The sequence below is a fragment of the Clinocottus analis genome, unplaced genomic scaffold (assembly GCF_023055335.1).
Source record: "Clinocottus analis isolate CAN_PGR_092001 unplaced genomic scaffold, fCliAna1.0.p SCAF_18, whole genome shotgun sequence".
Classification (NCBI taxonomy): Eukaryota; Metazoa; Chordata; class Actinopteri; order Perciformes; family Cottidae; genus Clinocottus; species Clinocottus analis.
The window spans coordinates 16838771-16858371 of record NW_027175909.1 but is presented as its reverse complement, the minus strand read 5'-3'; the positions used below and the strand labels follow the sequence as shown (position 1 = coordinate 16858371).

The 19601-nt window shown below is 38.4% G+C and overlaps 1 protein-coding gene across 1 annotated transcript; it reads right to left on the bottom strand.

The window, feature by feature from the left end:
* Window positions 1-218: 218 nt before the first annotated feature.
* On the bottom strand, window positions 219-18605 carry adgrg2a (adhesion G protein-coupled receptor G2a). The gene is made up of 25 exons (XM_068582359.1): window positions 18583-18605; window positions 18419-18452; window positions 18287-18321; window positions 17978-18105; window positions 17769-17886; window positions 16220-16725; window positions 14484-14602; window positions 14171-14334; window positions 9150-9282; window positions 7852-7904; window positions 6389-6945; window positions 5954-6051; window positions 5714-5850; window positions 5472-5628; window positions 4949-5104; window positions 4629-4751; window positions 4081-4126; window positions 3881-3984; window positions 3543-3667; window positions 3168-3436; window positions 2989-3088; window positions 2373-2659; window positions 2149-2250; window positions 1065-1184; window positions 219-989 (listed from the first exon to the last, which is right to left on the bottom strand). Exons 1-25 carry the CDS (start codon window positions 18588-18590, stop codon window positions 901-903), a joined length of 3768 nt encoding a protein of 1255 aa, XP_068438460.1. The 5' UTR covers window positions 18591-18605; the 3' UTR covers window positions 219-900.
* Window positions 18606-19601: the final 996 nt, after the last annotated feature.

Below are 19601 nucleotides of genomic sequence, written 5' to 3'. Positions count from 1 at the left end.
AGGCGACGTCCACTTCTTATAGAAAGACTAGGTGTAAAAATTTGGGATGGTTCAATCATAATTATGACTTACAGGATCCTAATTTTGTGGAAATTGGCTTCCATAGAAATCAGTGTCTGGTTTCATATAGAATATATACAATTTACTTCATGAAATTACACATATATTTTATTGAACATTTGTTAAATAACAACAAAAAAACTTTTCTTTTTGTCCATTCATGTTGTATGAAAAAATACAAAAACAACACAATAGCCTCACAATAATCTACACATAATAATTAGATACAATGAAGTATCTGTAACATGACGTGAGCTCGCTCGCTGACGACGAATAATGTCAGCATCATGTGTATTATTTAAAGTAACATATACATATTATTTACAGTAACATTTGTATTATATACAGTATTATATGTATTATTTACAGTAACACCTTTGAAACAAGCAAAACAGTCGAGTCACAGCTGTAACAGTGAAAATATTACATTTTTCAGTCAGAAACACAACTTCTGTTCACGTCCTACAAGTCTCACGCATTATTACTTCAGGGTTTTAGGCCTTTTTTGCTGGATTTTACATCATTTCTTAAATTCACCATTTAAAGGCACTAGCATATGAGATACATACCTGTGTGTTACATCAAAAATTGCAGAACAATCTCAGCTCTCTGTATAATGAGGCATCATTGTCATAAGGCACAAGTGTAAAGTGGTACGTAGAAAAGGCCTCGAGGGAAATGATCCTCGCATGAATCTTCAGTCTCACGTCTTCGTTGCAGCTTCACGTCGCGTGACACCGAGCAGCGTTTCTCCTGAGCGTCCACTCCTGGGATTAGTTTTGCGTCCGCTCGTCTCTCTCAGATTCGATCGTCCTCGCGATCAGAAAAGGATCCTGGAGCTCACAGCGACAGATCCCTCCTGTGACTCTCGTTGAGGAGCACGTCGCTGTTGGAGCCGTCGGATATCCCGCTGTCCATGAACACGGAGTCTGTGGGAGGGGCCGACACCAGATTAGAAAAAAAGCTTAGAGATACAGATCGGAAGGTAGAGAAACGCGACGTACCGCTGCCGCTGGTGGCGTCGCTGATGACGGAGGTGCTCCGGGAGGTGAGGGGCGGAGCCGTGGTGATTGCCGTGGTGACAGACACACCCCTGTTGTTCTGCGTGGCCGTCCGACTCCAATCTGCAGAAAAGGGTGTGTGACCGAAACGTGTCAGCGGGGTCGATATTTCAGGATGATTATTAGTTTGAAATGATGCAGATGTAAAGTCAAACTCTAACCCAGAGCATAGCACAACACGAGAACCTTTCAATATGTGAACATTCAACATGTGAACATTCAACACGTGAACATTCAACATTCTCTGTGTAAAAGGTTGACTTTGATAAAGTGAAGCAGAACAAAGTTAGAGAGGGTTTTGAACAGAGAACATTCAGGCGAGGACTCATTGGGGCCCAATAGCCCCATTGGGTCCATTGGGTCCATTGAGCCCATTGGGTCCATTGGGTCCATTGGGTCCATTGGGTCCATTGAGCCCATTGGGTCCATTGGGTCCATTGAGTCCATTGAGTCCATTGGGTCCATTGAGCCCATTGGGTCCATTGGGTCCATTGAGCCCATTGAGTCCATTGAGTCCATTGGGTCCATTGAGTCCATTGGGTCCATTGAGCCCATTGGGTCCATTGGGTCCATTGAGTCCATTGAGTCCATTGGGTCCATTGGGTCCATTGAGCCCATTGGGTCCATTGAGTCCATTGGGTCCATTGGGTCCATTGGGTCCATTGAGTCCATTGAGTCCATTGGGTCCATTGGGTTCATTGGGTCCATTGGGGCCAATGGCGCTATTTGAATTTTCTCAAATACCAAAGCATATATTTCACTTGTATAATACTTATAGTGTTTAATACATCCAAATACAGCAGTTTTGGGCTTTTCTTTTCATAAAACAAGCTATGATTTACAGTTTTTTACAACAATCGCTCAGCGCAGTGAATCACTTCATACTGAACGTGTGTCAACTTTAACAGAGTTGTGAGTCTAAGAGGGGGCAATTTAGAGTGCAGTTTCTTGTCTGGTGTCTGTTCCACCGCCCACCATGAAGAGCCCTCATGTGTCCATTCAAACGATCGCAGGTGGAGGAACCTACCGGAGTTCTCAGCCAATCGCAGTCTCCCGCAGCAAAGATACGTTCTCCACTGCCTGCGGACGCTCTCCTTCACCGCGCAGTGTAGAACGAAGACTAGGAATCCTGACCAAGACAAATGAAACTGCTTTTATAATACATGTACAGATTATGGTTTGGCTAATTTGAATAAAACCATATCAGCTTCATCATAACGAAGAGAACCAGTACGTTCCCACGAGTCTGACCTTGCAGAGAGTTGAATATGGTGAAGAGGTACACAAAGGGTAAGTAGAGCGGCCCCCAGGCGAACAGGGCGAAGCCCCAGGTGAGGCCCAGCAGGACGACGAGGCCGGCGATGCTGCGCAGGTCCGTCATCACGCTCCGGTTGGGCGGCTGGTTCTGGGGGTTCTGCTTTTTGATCCGGGACAGCTGGATCATAACGACGATGAAGACCAGCAGGCACAGACCGAACATCAGGAGGAAGTAGGCCACCACGGCCACGTAGAAGGCGATGTCGTTACGCAGCCAACAGCTACAGGATAAAGACACAGAAACGTTGAACTATATTAATGTAAAGTTAATAAATAGCGCATCGCTTACAGTCTTCTAGGTCGTTGTTCGTGCCGATTGAAGACTTTTCCTCTTCTAAAAAGGAACTTTTTTTTGTTTTATTTCACCAGGCGTCGGACACGGTTCTTTAGTGCATCCCTTCCCTCCAGCTGGCTCCCCAGTCCAGCCCAGGACCCCAACAGGAGGCCCCCCTGAGGGCCCCCCCGGGAGGCCCTCCTGTATGTGCCCCTGGAGGCCCCCAGGTATAAATTTGAGACTGTTTCCTTTTCCGGTTAAAAGTTCTGGACTTACAAGTCGTCTGAAGTGCCGTCTGTGTATTTTCCGTATGTGACCAGGCCATAGTTGTCTTTGTCCACCGCGATTACAACGATCACCACCAGAAGAGGAATGCCTGCAAGAAAGACCAGGATGTTGATCCTCACATCCATGAAAGAAACCATCTTGACGATTGGGAGCCGAGTGTCACCCACCCCAGCCCATCAGGGAGAACTTGAGCATGTATCTGCTGAGGTAGGGCGTGAACACCCGGACGATGCTCAGGTACATGTGCAGGGCCTCCAGCCCCGCCCAGGTGAACGACGTCAGCAGGAAGTAGTGCAGGAAGAAGGCGGTGCTGATGCAGAGCCCGATGGCCGGGTAGAGCGCCAGCCAGCCGTCCAGGAGGAAGACCAGGTTGAGGAGGAGGAGGGACAGGCACAGCTGGACCAGGATCTTGGCGGGAATATCCCGCAGCAGTTTGCTGAAAACGAAGAGGTTGTTAGCACAGGCGTTAGCATTTTAATTCATTTGCCCTTCGGACGTGAAGCTCGGATTCAAGTAGTCTCGCCAAAGACGTTGATTCTTACGGGAATAACAGATACGTCATCAAGGTGAGAGCCAGGAAAAAGACAGAGATCCCACAGCCGATGTAGGTGATGAAAGTAAGGATTTGCGCATGTTGACGGTCAATCGTTACGTCTCTGGACAAATCCTTTATTCAGGAAACACACAAATATATAATGAGTGCACATTGTACAACAACCATGGAGGAAAAGAGTCAGTTCTGTTTCTTTAACATGTTCATACAACATTATTGATACTTGTTATTGTCAATATAGCCGGGCAGAGGCGGGGTTCACCAGATCGCTATACGTAAGGTCATCGTCAACATGTCACACACAGATAAACCAAAATGCACACAAACCAGCAGAATTGCAAAGGATGTGAGATGGTTGCAGCTGCAGGTTGTTTCCTCTGTTGTGGTTTTGACGACAAAGCAGCCAGCAGAGCTCCAGCGTCCTCCACCACCTGAACCAGAGAAGCACAACAAACAGGGATATTCATTCCTCTGGAAATTGAACCAGCTTGACCCACTCGATTTAAAATGCACACACACACACTCACCATTCTGATTCGTGACCCAAAATGCACAGGAGGCAGTGTAGTTCTCCTGCGAGAAGCAGAAAAGCATCACAGAGGAACTTTAAAGCGATCTGTCAATACTTTCAATATTGTTTAACCATTTATTGAAATGTCTTTTTAGGTCATTTAGAAGTAAAAACTTGTTTTGTTCAATCTAAAACCTACTTTTCTACCTAATTACTTATGGCTTCCAAACATTCCAAAAAATATGTTTAATGTCTTAAATAAACACTTTTTTTCAAGGAGTACAGTCACAGTTTTGATTGGTTATCATTGTGAAACTAAACAATACATAATGTACCAAAACTACTTGGTTAAGTTTAGTAAAAGATAACGTTTTATCTTGAAGACTTTGTTTTAAATGGGAGAAAAACAAAAGTCTTGTTCTGCATCCATCCATCTCGTCGTCTGATGCAACATGGATTTACATTTTTAGGAGACCAGGCCGGGCATTTGAGTGGTGTGAGATTCTTCTCTTGATAAATGTGATCAGGAGAAAACTAATGATTTGTATGCGCGTGCACACTCACGTGTATGGGGTCGATGTTTCGGATGGTAAACTGGATGTTCTCTTCCAGGTTGCTGATTGATAGATTGGACACACTGGCAGCCAGGACTGGACTCACAAGAGTGTTGTTATCGAGTGCTGCATCCTGTAAAAGAGAGACAAACTTGTAACGGCTATTTCCTTTTTTTAAACCTTTTTTTTTAAAACCTTTTCTAAACCCGGTTTGAGATTAAACAACTGAAGGCTGCCTATGAATCATTGAGTGCACCAACAAATACTACCATCTTCTGTAAAACAATCTGTAAGCGATGACAATGAGATAATGTGATGATACCAAAATACCTGGAAGAAGGCAGATTTGGTGTAGAAGGTGAACTGGACCCTGTTGGCCTCCTGCTGCTGCTCAAGACTGAGCCCATTGGTGAGGGAGGAGGGCAAGAAAACAGACCCGAGAGCAGACCCAGACCTCTTGGACCGGGATCTACCAAGGGAACGGATCTGGACACACAAAAAACAACAAAAGGTCAATGTGAAAGTTTGGCACAGGTCACTTTGTCTTCGTTGTTGCATTCGAAAAAGAATGGGAAGTATCTATCTATATTTTTTTCTGGAAAGTTGTAGTGTACAAACCTTCCAAGTGGGAGTCACAAACTTGTTATAATTTGCTAATTTCAACATAATGAATCTGACTTGTTGTGGGTGCCAGTCTTGTGATTCATGCTCCTTAAAATGTCTTCTTACCAAAGAGAGAATTCCACGTACATAACAAGAATTCTCTTAAATCACTAATTTGTAAGACTTCTTGCATGAAACCCGTTGTGTCTTCTGAAAGGTAGTGAGACCGGATGCTGAAATTCAAATCTACCTGGACATTATCAGTGTTCAAAATGTCAACGGATGTAACTGGAAAGTTCGTCCCATCGACTTCCCTCACTGCCAAAACCAGCGAATCCGAAGAGATGATCTCATTGTCCCCATTGACGACGAGTTTAAGACCCAGATTATCCACCAGTCGAATCAGCCTGTTTGAAGGAGCGAAGACAAAACATCTCAGGAAAATCCAACGTATGGGAATATATGCGTCCATGTGGGTTGTGTGAGTTGTACCTGTTAGACGACTCGGACAGAGCCACGGCGTCGCCTTCCATCAGGTTGCTTATTACGTTGACAGCCTTTTGTCCCAGAGCCTGAGAGACAGTGGGGCCATCCAGAAGCTTCTCTAAGTCTCCCACCAACTGAGACACCTGCAACATCGATCAAATAATGAAGTTTACTTTGAAGAATTACCGAACAACTTTGTTTTACGCAACAAAAAGGTCGACGACGTCAATACATCAGTAGCGTCACCTGGGAGGAGTTGAGCTGAGACGCATCCTGTGTTTGATTCAGCAGCTGGTTGGCTTCTTCCACCTGGGCCTGTTGGGTTGTAGTTGTCTCTGCGGTGGCTGTGGGGGTAGTTCCTGCATCTTTAGTAAGCAGGAAAGCAAGTCGTCAAATCATTATCATGATATTTATAAATTGAATCAATAAAATAAAGGATGAAGTTTACTAGTTGAGGCCTTAATCAAAAAATCCTCTGATTATAATGCACAGAGAAGCTATCAAAGCGAAAATAAAGCAGTAAAACAAATCTATTCTTAAGATGCTTTTATTAATGGACGAATGGACTGCACTTCATAAGTAATTTCAACTTTTAAAGGAAAAAAAAGCCAATCTGATCTCCCATATTCCAAAGTTTAATTAGAGGCTTTAACCCAAACTGTAAATGATAACTATACATACCAGGTTCTGTTGTGGTTGTGTTCGTAGGCGGGCTGGTTTGAACAGTTGTTGGTGAAGAAGTCAAGGGAACCTCTGAAGTCGTGGTGTTGATCTGGGCCGGAACTGTACTTGAAGAAGTTGTGCTTGAAGTTGTCGCTTCAACGGAAGTGTTAGCTGTTGTACTTGTCAAATTGACTCCTGGTGCTGTGGTTGTCAGGTTGAAGTGTGTTGTTGAACTGCTTGCAGTTGAGCTGAGATTGATGGTGGTATTGACAACAGTGGAAGCTGTGGTAAAGGTGTCATTTTTGCTGGTTGTTGTGATGTGGTGTGACGCTGTGGTGTGGTTTCCAGTCTGGTTGTTCAATGGCGCTTCAGTCGGTTTGGTGACGTTAACAACAGATGTTACATCGTCCACAGTTGTGTTGGTGGTGGATGCCGTAGTGTGATTGTTTGAAGGTGTAGCTGTAGTTACATTGAATGTTGTGGTGTGATTGTTTAAAGGTGTAGTTGTAGTTACATTAAATGTTGTTGTGTGATTGTTTGAAGGTGGAGCTGTAGTTACATTGAATGTTGTTGTGTGATTGTTTGAAGGTGGAGCTGTAGTTACATTGAATGTTGTTGTGTGATTGTTTGAAGGTGTAGTTGTAGTTACATTGAATGTTGTTGTGTGATTGTTTGAAGGTGGAGCTGTAGTTACATTGAATGTTGTTGTGTGATTGTTTGAAGGTGTAGTTACATTAAATGTTGTTGTGTGGTTGTTTGAAGGTGTAGTTGTAGTTATATTAATTGTTGTGTGATTGTTTGAAGGTGTAGTTATATTAATTGTTCTTGTGAGATTGTTTGAAGGTGTAGTTGTAGTTACATTGAATGTTGTTGTGTGATTGTTTGAAGGTGTAGTTGTAGTTATATTAATTGTTGTGTGGTTGTTTGAAGGTGTAGTTCCATTGAATGTTGTTGTGAGATTGTTTGAAGGTGTAGTTGAAGTTACATTGAATGTTGTTGTGTGATTGTTTGAAGGTGTAGTTGTAGTTATATTAATTGTTGTTGTGTGGTTGTTTGAAGGTGTAGTTCCATTGAATGTTGTTGTGAGATTGTTTGAAGGTATAGCTGTAGTTCTATTGAATGTTGTTGTGTGATTATTTGAAGGTGTAGTTGAAGTTACATTGAATGTTGTTGTGTAGTTGTTTGAAGGTGTTGCTGTAGTTATATTAATTGTTGTGTGATTGTTTGAAGGTGTAGTTATATTAATTGTTCTTGTGAGATTGTTTGAAGGTGTAGTTGTAGTTACATTAAATGTTGTTGTGTGGTTGTTTGAAGGTGTAGTTCCATTGAATGTTGTTGTGAGATTGTTTGAAGGTGTAGCTGTAGTTCTATTGAATGTTGTTGTCTGATTGTTTGAAGGTGTAGTTGTAGTTCTATTGAATGTTGTTGTGTGATTGTTTGAAGGTGTAGTTATATTAATTGTTCTTGTGAGATTATTTGACGGTGTAGTTGTAGTTATATTGACTGTTGTTGTGAGATTGTTTGAAGGTGTACTTGTAGTTACATTGAATGTTGTTGTGTGATTGTTTGAAGGTGTAGTTGTAGTTATATTAATTGTTGTTGTGTGGTTGTTTGAAGGTGTAGCTGTAGTTCTATTGAATGTTGTTGTGTGATTGTTTGAAGGTGTAGTTGAAGTTACATTGAATGTTGTTGTGTGATTGTTTGAAGGTGTAGTTGTAGTTACATTAAATGTTGTTGTGTGGTTGTTTGAAGGTGTAGCTGTAGTTCTATTGAATGTTGTTGTCTGATTGTTTGAAGGTGTTGTTGTAGTTATATTGAATGTTGTTGTGTGATTGTTTGAAGGTGTAGTTATATTAATTGTTCTTGTGAGATTATTTGACGGTGTAGTTGTAGTTATATTGAATGTTGTTGTGAGATTGTTTGAAGGTGTAGTTGTAGTTACATTGAATGTTGTTGTGTGATTGTTTGAAGGTGTAGTTGTAGTTATATTAATTGTTGTGTGGTTGTTTGAAGGTGTAGTTCCATTGAATGTTGTTGTGAGATTGTTTGAAGGTGTAGCTGTAGTTACATTGACTGTTGTTGTGTGATTGTTTGAGGGTGTAGTTCTATTGAATGTTGTTGTCTGGTTGTTTGAAGGTGTAGTTGTAGTTACATTGACTGTTGTTGTGTGGTTGTCTGAAGGTGTAGTTACATTGAATGTTGTTCTGTTGTGGTTTGAAGGTGTTGTAGTTATGTTGAATGTTGTTGTGTGATTGTTTGAAGGTGTAACTGTAGTTACATTGAATGTTGTTGTGTGGTTGTTTGAAGGTGTAGTTATATTAATTGTTCTTGTGAGATTATTTGACGGTGTAGTTGTAGTTAAATTGAATGTGGTTGTGAGATTGTTTGAAGGTGTAGTTACATTGATTGTTGTTGTGTGATTGTTTGAAGGTGTAGTTCTATTGAATGTTGTTGTCTGATTGTTTGAGGGTGTAGTTGTAGTTATATTAATTGTTGTTGTGTGGTTGTTTGAAGGTGTAGTTCCATTTAATGTTGTTGTGAGATTGTTTGAAGGTGTAGCTGTAGTTCTATTGAATGTTGTCTGATTGTTTGAAGGTGTAGTTGTAGTTACATTTACTGTTGTTGTGATATTGTTTGATGGTGTAGTTGTAGTTACATTGATTGTTGTTGTGTGATTGTTTGAGGGTGTAGTTCTATTGAATGTTGTTGTCTGGTTGTTTGAAGGTGTAGTTGTAGTTACATTGACTGTTGTTGTGTGGTTGTTTGAAGGTGTAGTTACATTGAATGTTGTGTTGTGGTTTGAAGGTGTTGTTGTAGTTATGTTGAATGTTGTGTGATTGTTTGAAGGTGTAACTGTAGTTACATTGAATGTTGTTGTGTGGTTGTTTGAAGGTGTAGTTATATTAATTGTTCTTGTGAGATTATTTGACGGTGTAGTTGTAGTTACATTGAATGTTGTTGTGAGATTGTTTGAAGGTGTAGTTACATTAATTGTTGTTGTGTGATTGTTTGAAGGTGTAGTTCTATTGAATGTTGTTGTCTGATTGTTTGAAGGTGTAGTTGTAGTTATATTAATTGTTGTTGTGTGGTTGTTTGAAGGTGTAGTTCCATTTAATGTTGTTGTGAGATTGTTTGAAGGTGTAGCTGTAGTTCTATTGAATGTTGTTGTCTGATTGTTTGAAGGTGTAGTTGTAGTTCTATTGAATGTTGTTGTCTGATTGTTTGAAGGTGTAGTTGTAGTTACATTGACTGTTGTTGTGATATTGTTTGAGGGTGTAGTTCTATTGAATGTTGTTGTCTGGTTGTTTGAAGGTGTAGTTGTAGTTACATTGACTGTTGTTGTGTGGTTGTTTGAAGGTGTAGTTACATTGAATGTTGTGTTGTGGTTTGAAGGTGTAGTTGTAGTTACATTGATTGTTGTTGTGTGATTGTTTGAAGGTGTAGTTCTATTGAATGTTGTTGTCTGATTGTCTGAAGGTGTAGTTGTAGTTATATTAATTGTTGTTGTGTGGTTGTTTGAAGGTGTAGTTCCATTTAATGTTGTTGTGAGATTGTTTGAAGGTGTAGCTGTAGTTCTATTGAACGTTGTTGTCTGATTGTTTGAAGGTGTAGTTGTAGTTACATTGACTGTTGTTGTGATATTGTTTGATGGTGTAGTTGTAGTTACATTGATTGTTGTTGTGTGATTGTTTGAGGGTGTAGTTCTATTGAATGTTGTTGTCTGGTTGTTTGAAGGTGTGGTTGTAGTTACATTGACTGTTGTTGTGTGGTTGTTTGAAGGTGTAGTTACATTGAATGTTGTTGTGTTGTGGTTTGAAGGAGTTGTTGTAGTTATATTGAATGTTGTTGTGTGATTGTTAGAAGGTGTAACTGTAGTTACATTGAATGTTGTTGTGTGGTTGTTTGAAGGTGTAGCTGTAGTTACATTGACTGTTGTGATATTGTTTGAAGGTGTAGTTATAGTTACATTGAATGTTGTGAGATTGTTTGAAGGTGTAGTTGTAGTTACATTGATTGTTGTTGTCTGATTGTTTGAAGGTGTAGCTGTAGTTCTATTGAATGTTGTTGTCTGATTGTTTGAAGGTGTAGTTGTAGTGATATTCATTGTTGTTGTGTGGTTGTTTGAAGGTGTAGTTCCATTTAATGTTGTTGTGAGATTGTTTGAAGGTGTAGCTGTAGTTCTATTGAATGTTGTTGTCTGATTGTTTGAAGGTGTAGTTGTAGTTCTATTGAATGTTGTTGTCTGATTGTTTGAAGGTGTAGTTGTAGTTACATTGACTGTTGTTGTGATATTGTTTGATGGTGTAGTCGTAGTTACATTGATTGTTGTTGTGTGATTGTTTGAGGGTGTAGTTCTATTGAATGTTGTTGTCTGATTGTTTGAAGGTGTAGTTGTAGTTACATTGACTGTTGTTGTGATATTGTTTGAAGTTGTAGTTACATTGACTGTTGTTGTGTGGTTGTTTGAAGGTGTAGTTACATTGAATGTTGTTGTGTTGTGGTTTGAAGGTGTTGTTGTAGTTATATTGAATGTTGTTGTGTTGTTGTTTGAAGGTGTTGTTGTAGTTATATTGAATGTTGTTGTGTGATTGTTTGAAGGTGTAGCTGTAGTTACATTGACTGTTGTTGTGATATTGTTTGAAGGTGTAGTTGTATTTACATTTATTGTTGTTGTGAGATTGTTTGAAGGTGTAGCTGTAGTTCTATTGAATGTTGTTGTCTGATTGTTTGAAGGTATAGTTGTAGTTCTATTGAATGTTGTTGTGTGATTGTTTGAAGGTGTAGTTATATTAATTGTTCTTGTGAGATTATTTGACGGTGTAGTTGTAGTTATATTGACTGTTGTTGTGATATTGTTTGATGGTGTAGTTGTAGTTACATTGATTGTTGTTGTGTGATTGTTTGAGGGTGTAGTTCTATTGAATGTTGTTGTCTGGTTGTTTGAAGGTGTAGTTGTCGTTATATTCATTGTTGTTGTGTGGTTGTTTGAAGGTGTAGTTCCATTTAATGTTGTTGTGAGATTGTTTGAAGGTGTAGCTGTAGTTCTATTGAATGTTGTTGTCTGATTGTTTGAAGGTGTAGTTGTAGTTCTATTGAATGTTGTTGTCTGATTGTTTGAAGGTGTAGTTGTAGTTACATTGACTGTTGTTGTGATATTGTTTGATGGTGTAGTCGTAGTAACATTGATTGTTGTTGTGTGATTGTTTGAGGGTGTAGTTCTATTGAATGTTGTTGTCTGATTGTTTGAAGGTGTAGTGGTAGTTACATTGACTGTTGTTGTGATATTGTTTGAAGGTGTAGTTGTAGTTACATTGACTGTTGTTGTGTGGTTGTTTGAAGGTGTAGTTACATTGAATGTTGTTGTGTTGTGGTTTGAAGGTGTTGTTGTAGTTATATTGAATGTTGTTGTGTGATTGTTTGAAGGTGTAACTGTAGTTACATTGAATGTTGTTGTGTGGTTGTTTGAAGGTGTAGCTGTAGTTACATTGACTGTTGTTGTGATATTGTTTGAAGGTGTAGTTGTAGTTACATTGACTGTTGTTGTGTGGTTGTTTGAAGGTGTAGTTACATTGAATGTTGTTGTGTTGTGGTTTGAAGGTGTTGTTGTAGTTATATTGAATGTTGTTGTGTGATTGTTTGAAGGTGTAGTTGTATTTACATTGATTGTTGTTGTGAGATTGTTTGAAGGTGTAGCTGTAGTTCTATTGAATGTTGTTGTCTGATTGTTTGAAGGTATAGTTGTAGTTCTATTGAATGTTGTTGTGTGATTGTTTGAAGGTGTAGTTATATTAATTGTTCTTGTGAGATTATTTGACGGTGTAGTTGTAGTTATATTGACTGTTGTTGTGATATTGTTTGATGGTGTAGTTGTAGTTACATTGATTGTTGTTGTGTGATTGTTTGAGGGTGTAGTTCTATTGAATGTTGTTGTCTGGTTGTTTGAAGGTGTAGTTGTCGTTACGTTGACTGTTGTTGTGTGGTTGTTTGAAGGTGTAGTTCCATTTAATGTTGTTGTGAGATTGTTTGAAGGTGTAGCTGTAGTTCTATTGAATGTTGTTGTCTGATTGTTTGAAGGTGTAGTTGTAGTTCTATTGAATGTTGTTGTCTGATTGTTTGAAGGTGTAGTTGTAGTTACATTGACTGTTGTTGTGATATTGTTTGATGGTGTAGTCGTAGTAACATTGATTGTTGTTGTGTGATTGTTTGAGGGTGTAGTTCTATTGAATGTTGTTGTCTGATTGTTTGAAGGTGTAGTGGTAGTTACATTGACTGTTGTTGTGATATTGTTTGAAGGTGTAGTTGTAGTTACATTGACTGTTGTTGTGTGGTTGTTTGAAGGTGTAGTTACATTGAATGTTGTTGTGTTGTGGTTTGAAGGTGTTGTTGTAGTTATATTGAATGTTGTTGTGTGATTGTTTGAAGGTGTAACTGTAGTTACATTGACTGTTGTTGTGATATTGTTTGAAGGTGTAGTTGTATTTACATTGATTGTTGTTGTGAGATTGTTTGAAGGTGTAGCTGTAGTTCTATTGAATGTTGTTGTCTGATTGTTTGAAGGTATAGTTGTAGTTCTATTGAATGTTGTTGTGTGATTGTTTGGAGGTGTAGTTATATTAATTGTTCTTGTGAGATTATTTGACGGTGTAGTTGTAGTTATATTGACTGTTGTTGTGATATTGTTTGATGGTGTAGTTGTAGTTACATTGATTGTTGTTGTGTGATTGTTTGAGGGTGTAGTTCTATTGAATGTTGTTGTCTGGTTGTTTGAAGGTGTAGTTGTCGTTATATTCATTGTTGTTGTGTGGTTGTTTGAAGGTGTAGTTCCATTTAATGTTGTTGTGAGATTGTTTGAAGGTGTATCTGTAGTTCTATTGAATGTTGTTGTCTGATTGTTTGAAGGTGTAGTTGTAGTTCTATTGAATGTTGTTGTCTGATTGTTTGAAGGTGTAGTTGTAGTTACATTGACTGTTGTTGTGATATTGTTTGATGGTGTAGTCGTAGTTACATTGATTGTTGTTGTGTGATTGTTTGAGGGTGTAGTTCTATTGAATGTTGTTGTCTGATTGTTTGAAGGTGTAGTTGTAGTTACATTGACTGTTGTTGTGTGGTTGTTTGAAGGTGTAGTTACATTGAATGTTGTTGTGTTGTGGTTTGAAGGTGTTGTTGTAGTTATATTGAATGTTGTTGTGTGATTGTTTGAAGGTGTAACTGTAGTTACATTGAATGTTGTTGTGTGGTTGTTTGAAGGTGTAGCTGTAGTTACATTGACTGTTGTTGTGAAATTGTTTGAAGGTGTAGTTGTATTTACATTGATTGTTGTTGTGAGATTGTTTGAAGGTGTAGCTGTAGTTCTATTGAATGTTGTTGTCTGATTGTTTGAAGGTATAGTTGTAGTTCTATTGAATGTTGTTGTGTGATTGTTTGAAGGTGTAGTTATATTAATTGTTCTTGTGAGATTATTTGACGGTATAGTTGTAGTTATATTGACTGTTGTTGTGATATTGTTTGATGGTGTAGTTGTAGTTACATTGATTGTTGTGTGATTGTTTGAGGGTGTAGTTCTATTGAATGTTGTTGTCTGGTTGTTTGAAGGTGTAGTTGTCGTTACGTTGACTGTTGTTGTGTGGTTGTTTGAAGGTGTAGTTACATTGAATGTTGTTGTGTGGTTGTTTGAAGGTGTAGCTGTAGTTACATTGAATGTTGTTGTGTGGTTGTTTAAAGGTGTAACTGTAGTTACATTAAATGTTGTTGTGTGATTGTTTGAAGGTGTAGTTATATTAATTGTTCCTGTGAGATTACTTGAAGGTGTAGTTGTAGTTACATTGAATGTTGTTGTGAGATTGTTTGTCGGTGTAGTTGTAGTTACATTGATTGTTGTTGTGTGATTGTTTGAAGGTGTAGTTACATTGAATGTTGTTGTGTTGTTTGAAGGTGTGGTTGTCGTTACATTGAATGTTGTTGTGCTGTTTGAAGGTGTAGATGTAGTTACATTGAATGTTGTTGTCTGATTGTTTGAAGGTGTAGTTGTAGTTACATTGACTGTTGTTGTGTGGTTGTTTGAAGGTGTAGTTACATTGAATGTTGTGTTGTTTGAAGGTGTGGTTGTCGTTACATTGAATGTTGTTGTGTGATTGTTTGAAGGTGTAGCTGTAGTTACATTGAATGTTGTTGTGTGGTTGTTTGAAGGTGTAGCTGTAGTTATATTGAATGTTGTTGTGTGGTTGTTTGAAGGTGTAGCTGAAGTTACATTGAATGTTGTTGTGTGGTTGTTTGAAGGTGTAGCTGAAGTTACATTGAATGTTGTGTGATTGTTTGAAGGTGTAGCTGTAGTTACATTGAATGTTGTTGTGTGATTGTTTAAAGGTGTAACTGTAGTTACATTGAATGTTGTTGTGTGATTGTTTGAAGGTTTAACTGTAGTTACATTAAATGTTGTGTGATTGTTTAAAGGTGTAACTGTTGTTACATTGAATGTTGTGTGATTGTTTGAAGGTGTAACTGTAGTTACATTAAATGTTGTTGTGTGATTGTTTGAAGGTGTAGTTGTAGTTACATTAAATGTTGTGAGATTATTTGAAGGTGTAGTTGTAGTTACATTGATTGTTGTTGTGTGATTGTTTGAAGGTGTAGTTACATTGAATGTTGTTGTGTGATTGTTTAAAGGTGTAACTGTAGTTACATTGAATGTTGTTGTGTGATTGTTTGAAGGTGTAACTGTAGTTACATTAAATGTTGTGTGATTGTTTAAAGGTGTAACTGTCGTTACATTGAATGTTGTGTGATTGTTTGAAGGTGTAACTGTAGTTACATTAAATGTTGTTGTGTGATTGTTTGAAGGTGTAGTTGTAGTTACATTGAATGTTGTGAGATTATTTGAAGGTGTAGTTGTAGTTACATTGATTGTTGTTGTGTGATTGTTTGAAGGTTTAGTTCTATTGAATGTTGTTGTGTGATTGTTTGAACTTGTATTTGTAGTTACATTGAATGTTGTTGTGTGATTGTTTGAAGGTGTAGCTGAAGTTACATTGAATGTTGTGTGATTGTTTGAAGGTGTAGCTGTAGTTACATTGAATGTTGTGTGATTGTTTGAAGTTGTAGTTGTATTAATTGTTGTTGTGTGATTGTTTGAAGTTGTGGTTGTATTAATTGTTGTTGTTGTTGTGTGATTGTTTGAAGGTGTCGCTGTCGTTACATTGAATGTTGTGTGATTGTTTGAAGGTGTAGCTGTAGTTACATTGAATGTTGTGTGATTGTTTGAAGGTGTAGTTACATTGAATGTTGTTGTGTGATTGTTTGAAGGTGTAGTTATATTGAAAGTTGTTGTGTGATTGTTTGAAAGTGTAGCTGTAGTTACATTGAATGTTGTTGTGTGATTGTTTGAAGGTGTAGCCGTAGTTATATTAAATGTTGTTGTGTGATTGTTTGAAGGTGTAACTGTAGTTATATTGAATGTTGTTGTGTGATTGTTTGAAGGTGTAGTTTTATTAAATGTTGTGTGATTGTTTGAAGGTGTAGCTGTAGTTACATTGAATGTTGTTGTGTGGTTGTTTGAAAGTGTAGCTGTAGTTACATTGAATGTTGTGTGATTGTTTGAAGTTGTAGTTGTATTAATTGTTGTTGTGTGATTGTTTGAAGTTGTGGTTGTATTAATTGTTGTTGTTGTTGTGTGATTGTTTGAAGGTGTCGCTGTCGTTACATTGAATGTTGTGTGATTGTTTGAAAGTGTAACTGTAGTTATAGTGACTCTTGTTGTGTCATTTAGAGTAGATGTAACTGTAGTGATATTAAACTGTGTTGTGTGAGTCGTTGAAGGTGGAACTGTCGGTACATTGTATGCTGTTGTGTCATTAACTGAAGGTGTGACTGTTGTTACGTTGTACTCTGTTGTTTGATTTGGAGACAATGTAATTGTGTTAACTGTTGAACCAATAGAATCATTTATAATGTTTTGTATTGTTGTGTTTACAGATGATGCGTTTCGTTGTCCTGTGGTTGTGTTTTGCAGTGTTGTATTTACAGTGAGTTTTAACATAGTGTTATTTAATAAAGTTGTGTTCTGTACTGTTATATTGCTCGAGGCGATCACAGTAATGTCTTGTGAGCTTCTTTTGAGCACTCGCAGCGGTATTAAGGACTCTGTACTGTTCATCGTTTCAAGTGGAATGGTCTGAATCTTTGCAGAACCTTTAGCTGTCCTTTGAGTCGTGTTGGCCACAGATGGTGTGAAGGCGCCGGGAGTTGTTGTGACGTTGCTGTCGGTCAGAGTGTAAGGCTTTGTGGGGTTTTGTGTAGTTGTGAGAGGCTCCATAGGGCAGCTGTCAGTCAGAAGGACAGCACGGTTCTCATTTGCCTCACTAAAAAAAACCACAGAAAAATATTGTATGGAATAAATATGGAAGCCCATTCCCGCTACAAAAAAAAATAATTCTGACCCCAAAAAAAAACAAACTTCAGACCAAAAACTAAAAACTAAAATTAGGGACCAAAAAAAAAAAAAAAAAAAAAATAAGACCAAAAAAAAAAAAAAAGGTCAATAAAAAACTTTTTTTTTTTTAAATTTTTTGTTATTGTAAATATGTTTAAACAAATATGTATTGTTCATACAACAAAACAAGTACAAGTCACATAATAGTCCAATCTTGTTTCAATTCACCTATTCTTTTATATTCAAGTGCTCTTGTTATTTACCAAAAGATAACTTGGCAATGTCAAACACCCGTCAGCCTGTTGATGGGTTACTTTAAAGTAAATAATTCATTTAATATATGTGTGGACTTTGCATTTTACTCTGTTCTTAAAAATGGCCAATGGAGGGACAACAATGTATTTTGTGTGTACATATATGAGCTACAATTATATTTAGGCTGTAACTGTAATTTCTACAATTGTAGTCAGTAGTCAACTTCTCATTTCTCTTCTTGAATGAAATTTTTTTTTTCCGTTGCCTTTTTTTAAGTTAACGGCAAAAAAAGACAACGAAAAAAAAAAAATTAAATTTCTTCTTATTGACCCCTTTTTATTTTTTTTGGTCCTATTTTTTTTTCGTCAAAATTTTATTTTTATTTTTTTGGTCCTAATATTTTTTGGGGCGGTGTGGCGGGAATGGGCTTCCATAAATAAAATACTTATTGTAGGAGGAGAGAACCTTGAATATTAGAGATGCTCAACCAACAAAGAAACCAGTTTCCTTGTTCCATATTGGGATAGAATAGTTAAATGTGTCAATCAGATAACAATAATAATCCATGTGTATCCTTTCTTGTGCCTTATTACAGTCAGCTGAGGACAGATCTCGAAAGTCTAACAAGCTTGTGTGTCTCTTGTGCCCAACATTAATGAATAATATAATGATACAATCCCAAAAAGCCACCACCAAAGGAATGTTTTATTAATGTACCAGTTAAGCCGAGTGGGTTCAGGTTGGCACACATCAGAGATCTGCAGGTCACTGGCAACCCAGGTCAGGTTGGACGCCAACAGAGTACTGACAGCCAAACCAGGAGGACCACATACCACTGAGGACACACAGAGCACCAACAATAACACAGTTAAATGAGATATGTTTAATCTTTCAAGTAAAATGAGACTATGAACCTGCAGACTAACCCATGCGCGTGAGTGGCCTTTCATTTGTGATGCTGCTGTAGCCGTCAATGACTTGCTGCAGAAGTCTTTTAAGGGCGCAACCATTGACGGGTCCAGACATCTCCAATATCACCATGCAGCTGTACAACCTGGACCCCAGAAGCAAAAAGGGTTGAAAAAAGATCAGATGCATTATATCTTTATTTTTGTGGGAACAGGCATTTAAAGGAAAGTGGTGTCTGTTCTCAATTTGGTTTGTTTGAGATGCTATTCTTTATGTGCAGATGAGATAATGTGTTCATAATAGACACCAGAAAGAAACATCTCTACCTCGGTTGCGTCCCATGGCATTCCAGATGAACATGCTGGATGAACAAAGTAATTGACGACGCATTATTAACAGCTCTTGATCAATGTGAGGAGAAGGACTTTTACCAAACTTGTATCTGCAGTAAGATTTACCTTGTAGCGCCTTAAAATGTCTCGGCACACTGACCTGGAAACAAAGAATTGTTCAGATGTGTCAATAATAACCCAAAAAATATTTTGACTTTCACTAAACTGTTCAACAATTCCCCAATGGTCAACACGAATAAATTGTAAGTGATAAAAAAAAGGAGACTTACGCTGACATATTGCTACACTTGGAGGCAACACTGAGTCCAGATAGCTGTAAAAGGGTTAGCTAGTCAGTACGTAGCATACATGTACAACAGGAAATATTGTTAAATCATATTTTGCTGTACATACCAATCTTTTTAAAAGGTTTTCATTAACAGATGCACTGTTAATCTTGATTCTTATGGCAAAAAACTGGCCTGAAGAGATAAAAAAGTAAATGTTGTCACGGCTAGCTTAAGACACACTTCTCACAGACCTTCTGAGAAACTGTATGTTCCAGTTAAAATACAGTATTTATAGTTAAATATATTTAGGGAAATACATGATACAGATCTTTCATGTTAGCATAGCTTAGCACAAAGTGACTGAAAGAAAGTATCTAGTAGTAGCAAATGAATTGAGCCAAGCTAGCTGTTTCCACTTGTTTTTGTGCTAATGCTAACCGGCTGCTGGCTGTCGTGTCACAGTTAGCAAACAAACTTTAGTTTGGTATCAAACTTCTCATCAAACCCCCAAACTGTGTCAAATTGTTAATTTAAAGTGTGTAAAACATCCAATGCAGTCCCATTCACACTGCGACACTCGTGGTACAAACACATGCCGGGATTCTGGCGGTTTTCTTACTTGCGGTGCTGCAGAAAGCATTGCAGTCGCAGAAGCGAGGCGCGTTACCTGAGGCACAGACACAACACAATTACACGCACAGACACAACACAATTACAGCAACAAAGGAAGCAGAGAAGTCAGTATAGGTGAAGCCAGCCTGTGGTTTCAATGCTCACCGCTGCAGGATTCAGTCTGAGTTCCCAGAGCCGGGTGGGAGTTGGGCTCGATGAGGGAGCTGAGTGAATAAACACTGATAAGATACACAGTGTACAGATGTACAGATACACACTCCCCCGGGGGGAAACAAAAGGTTTTTATTGCTCACCATGTAAACTCGGACGGTTTGTTTCCCCGACAGATTTCCTCCAGGGAGGACGTGGACGTACACCTCACAAAGCCGCCACTAGAGGGCTCCACA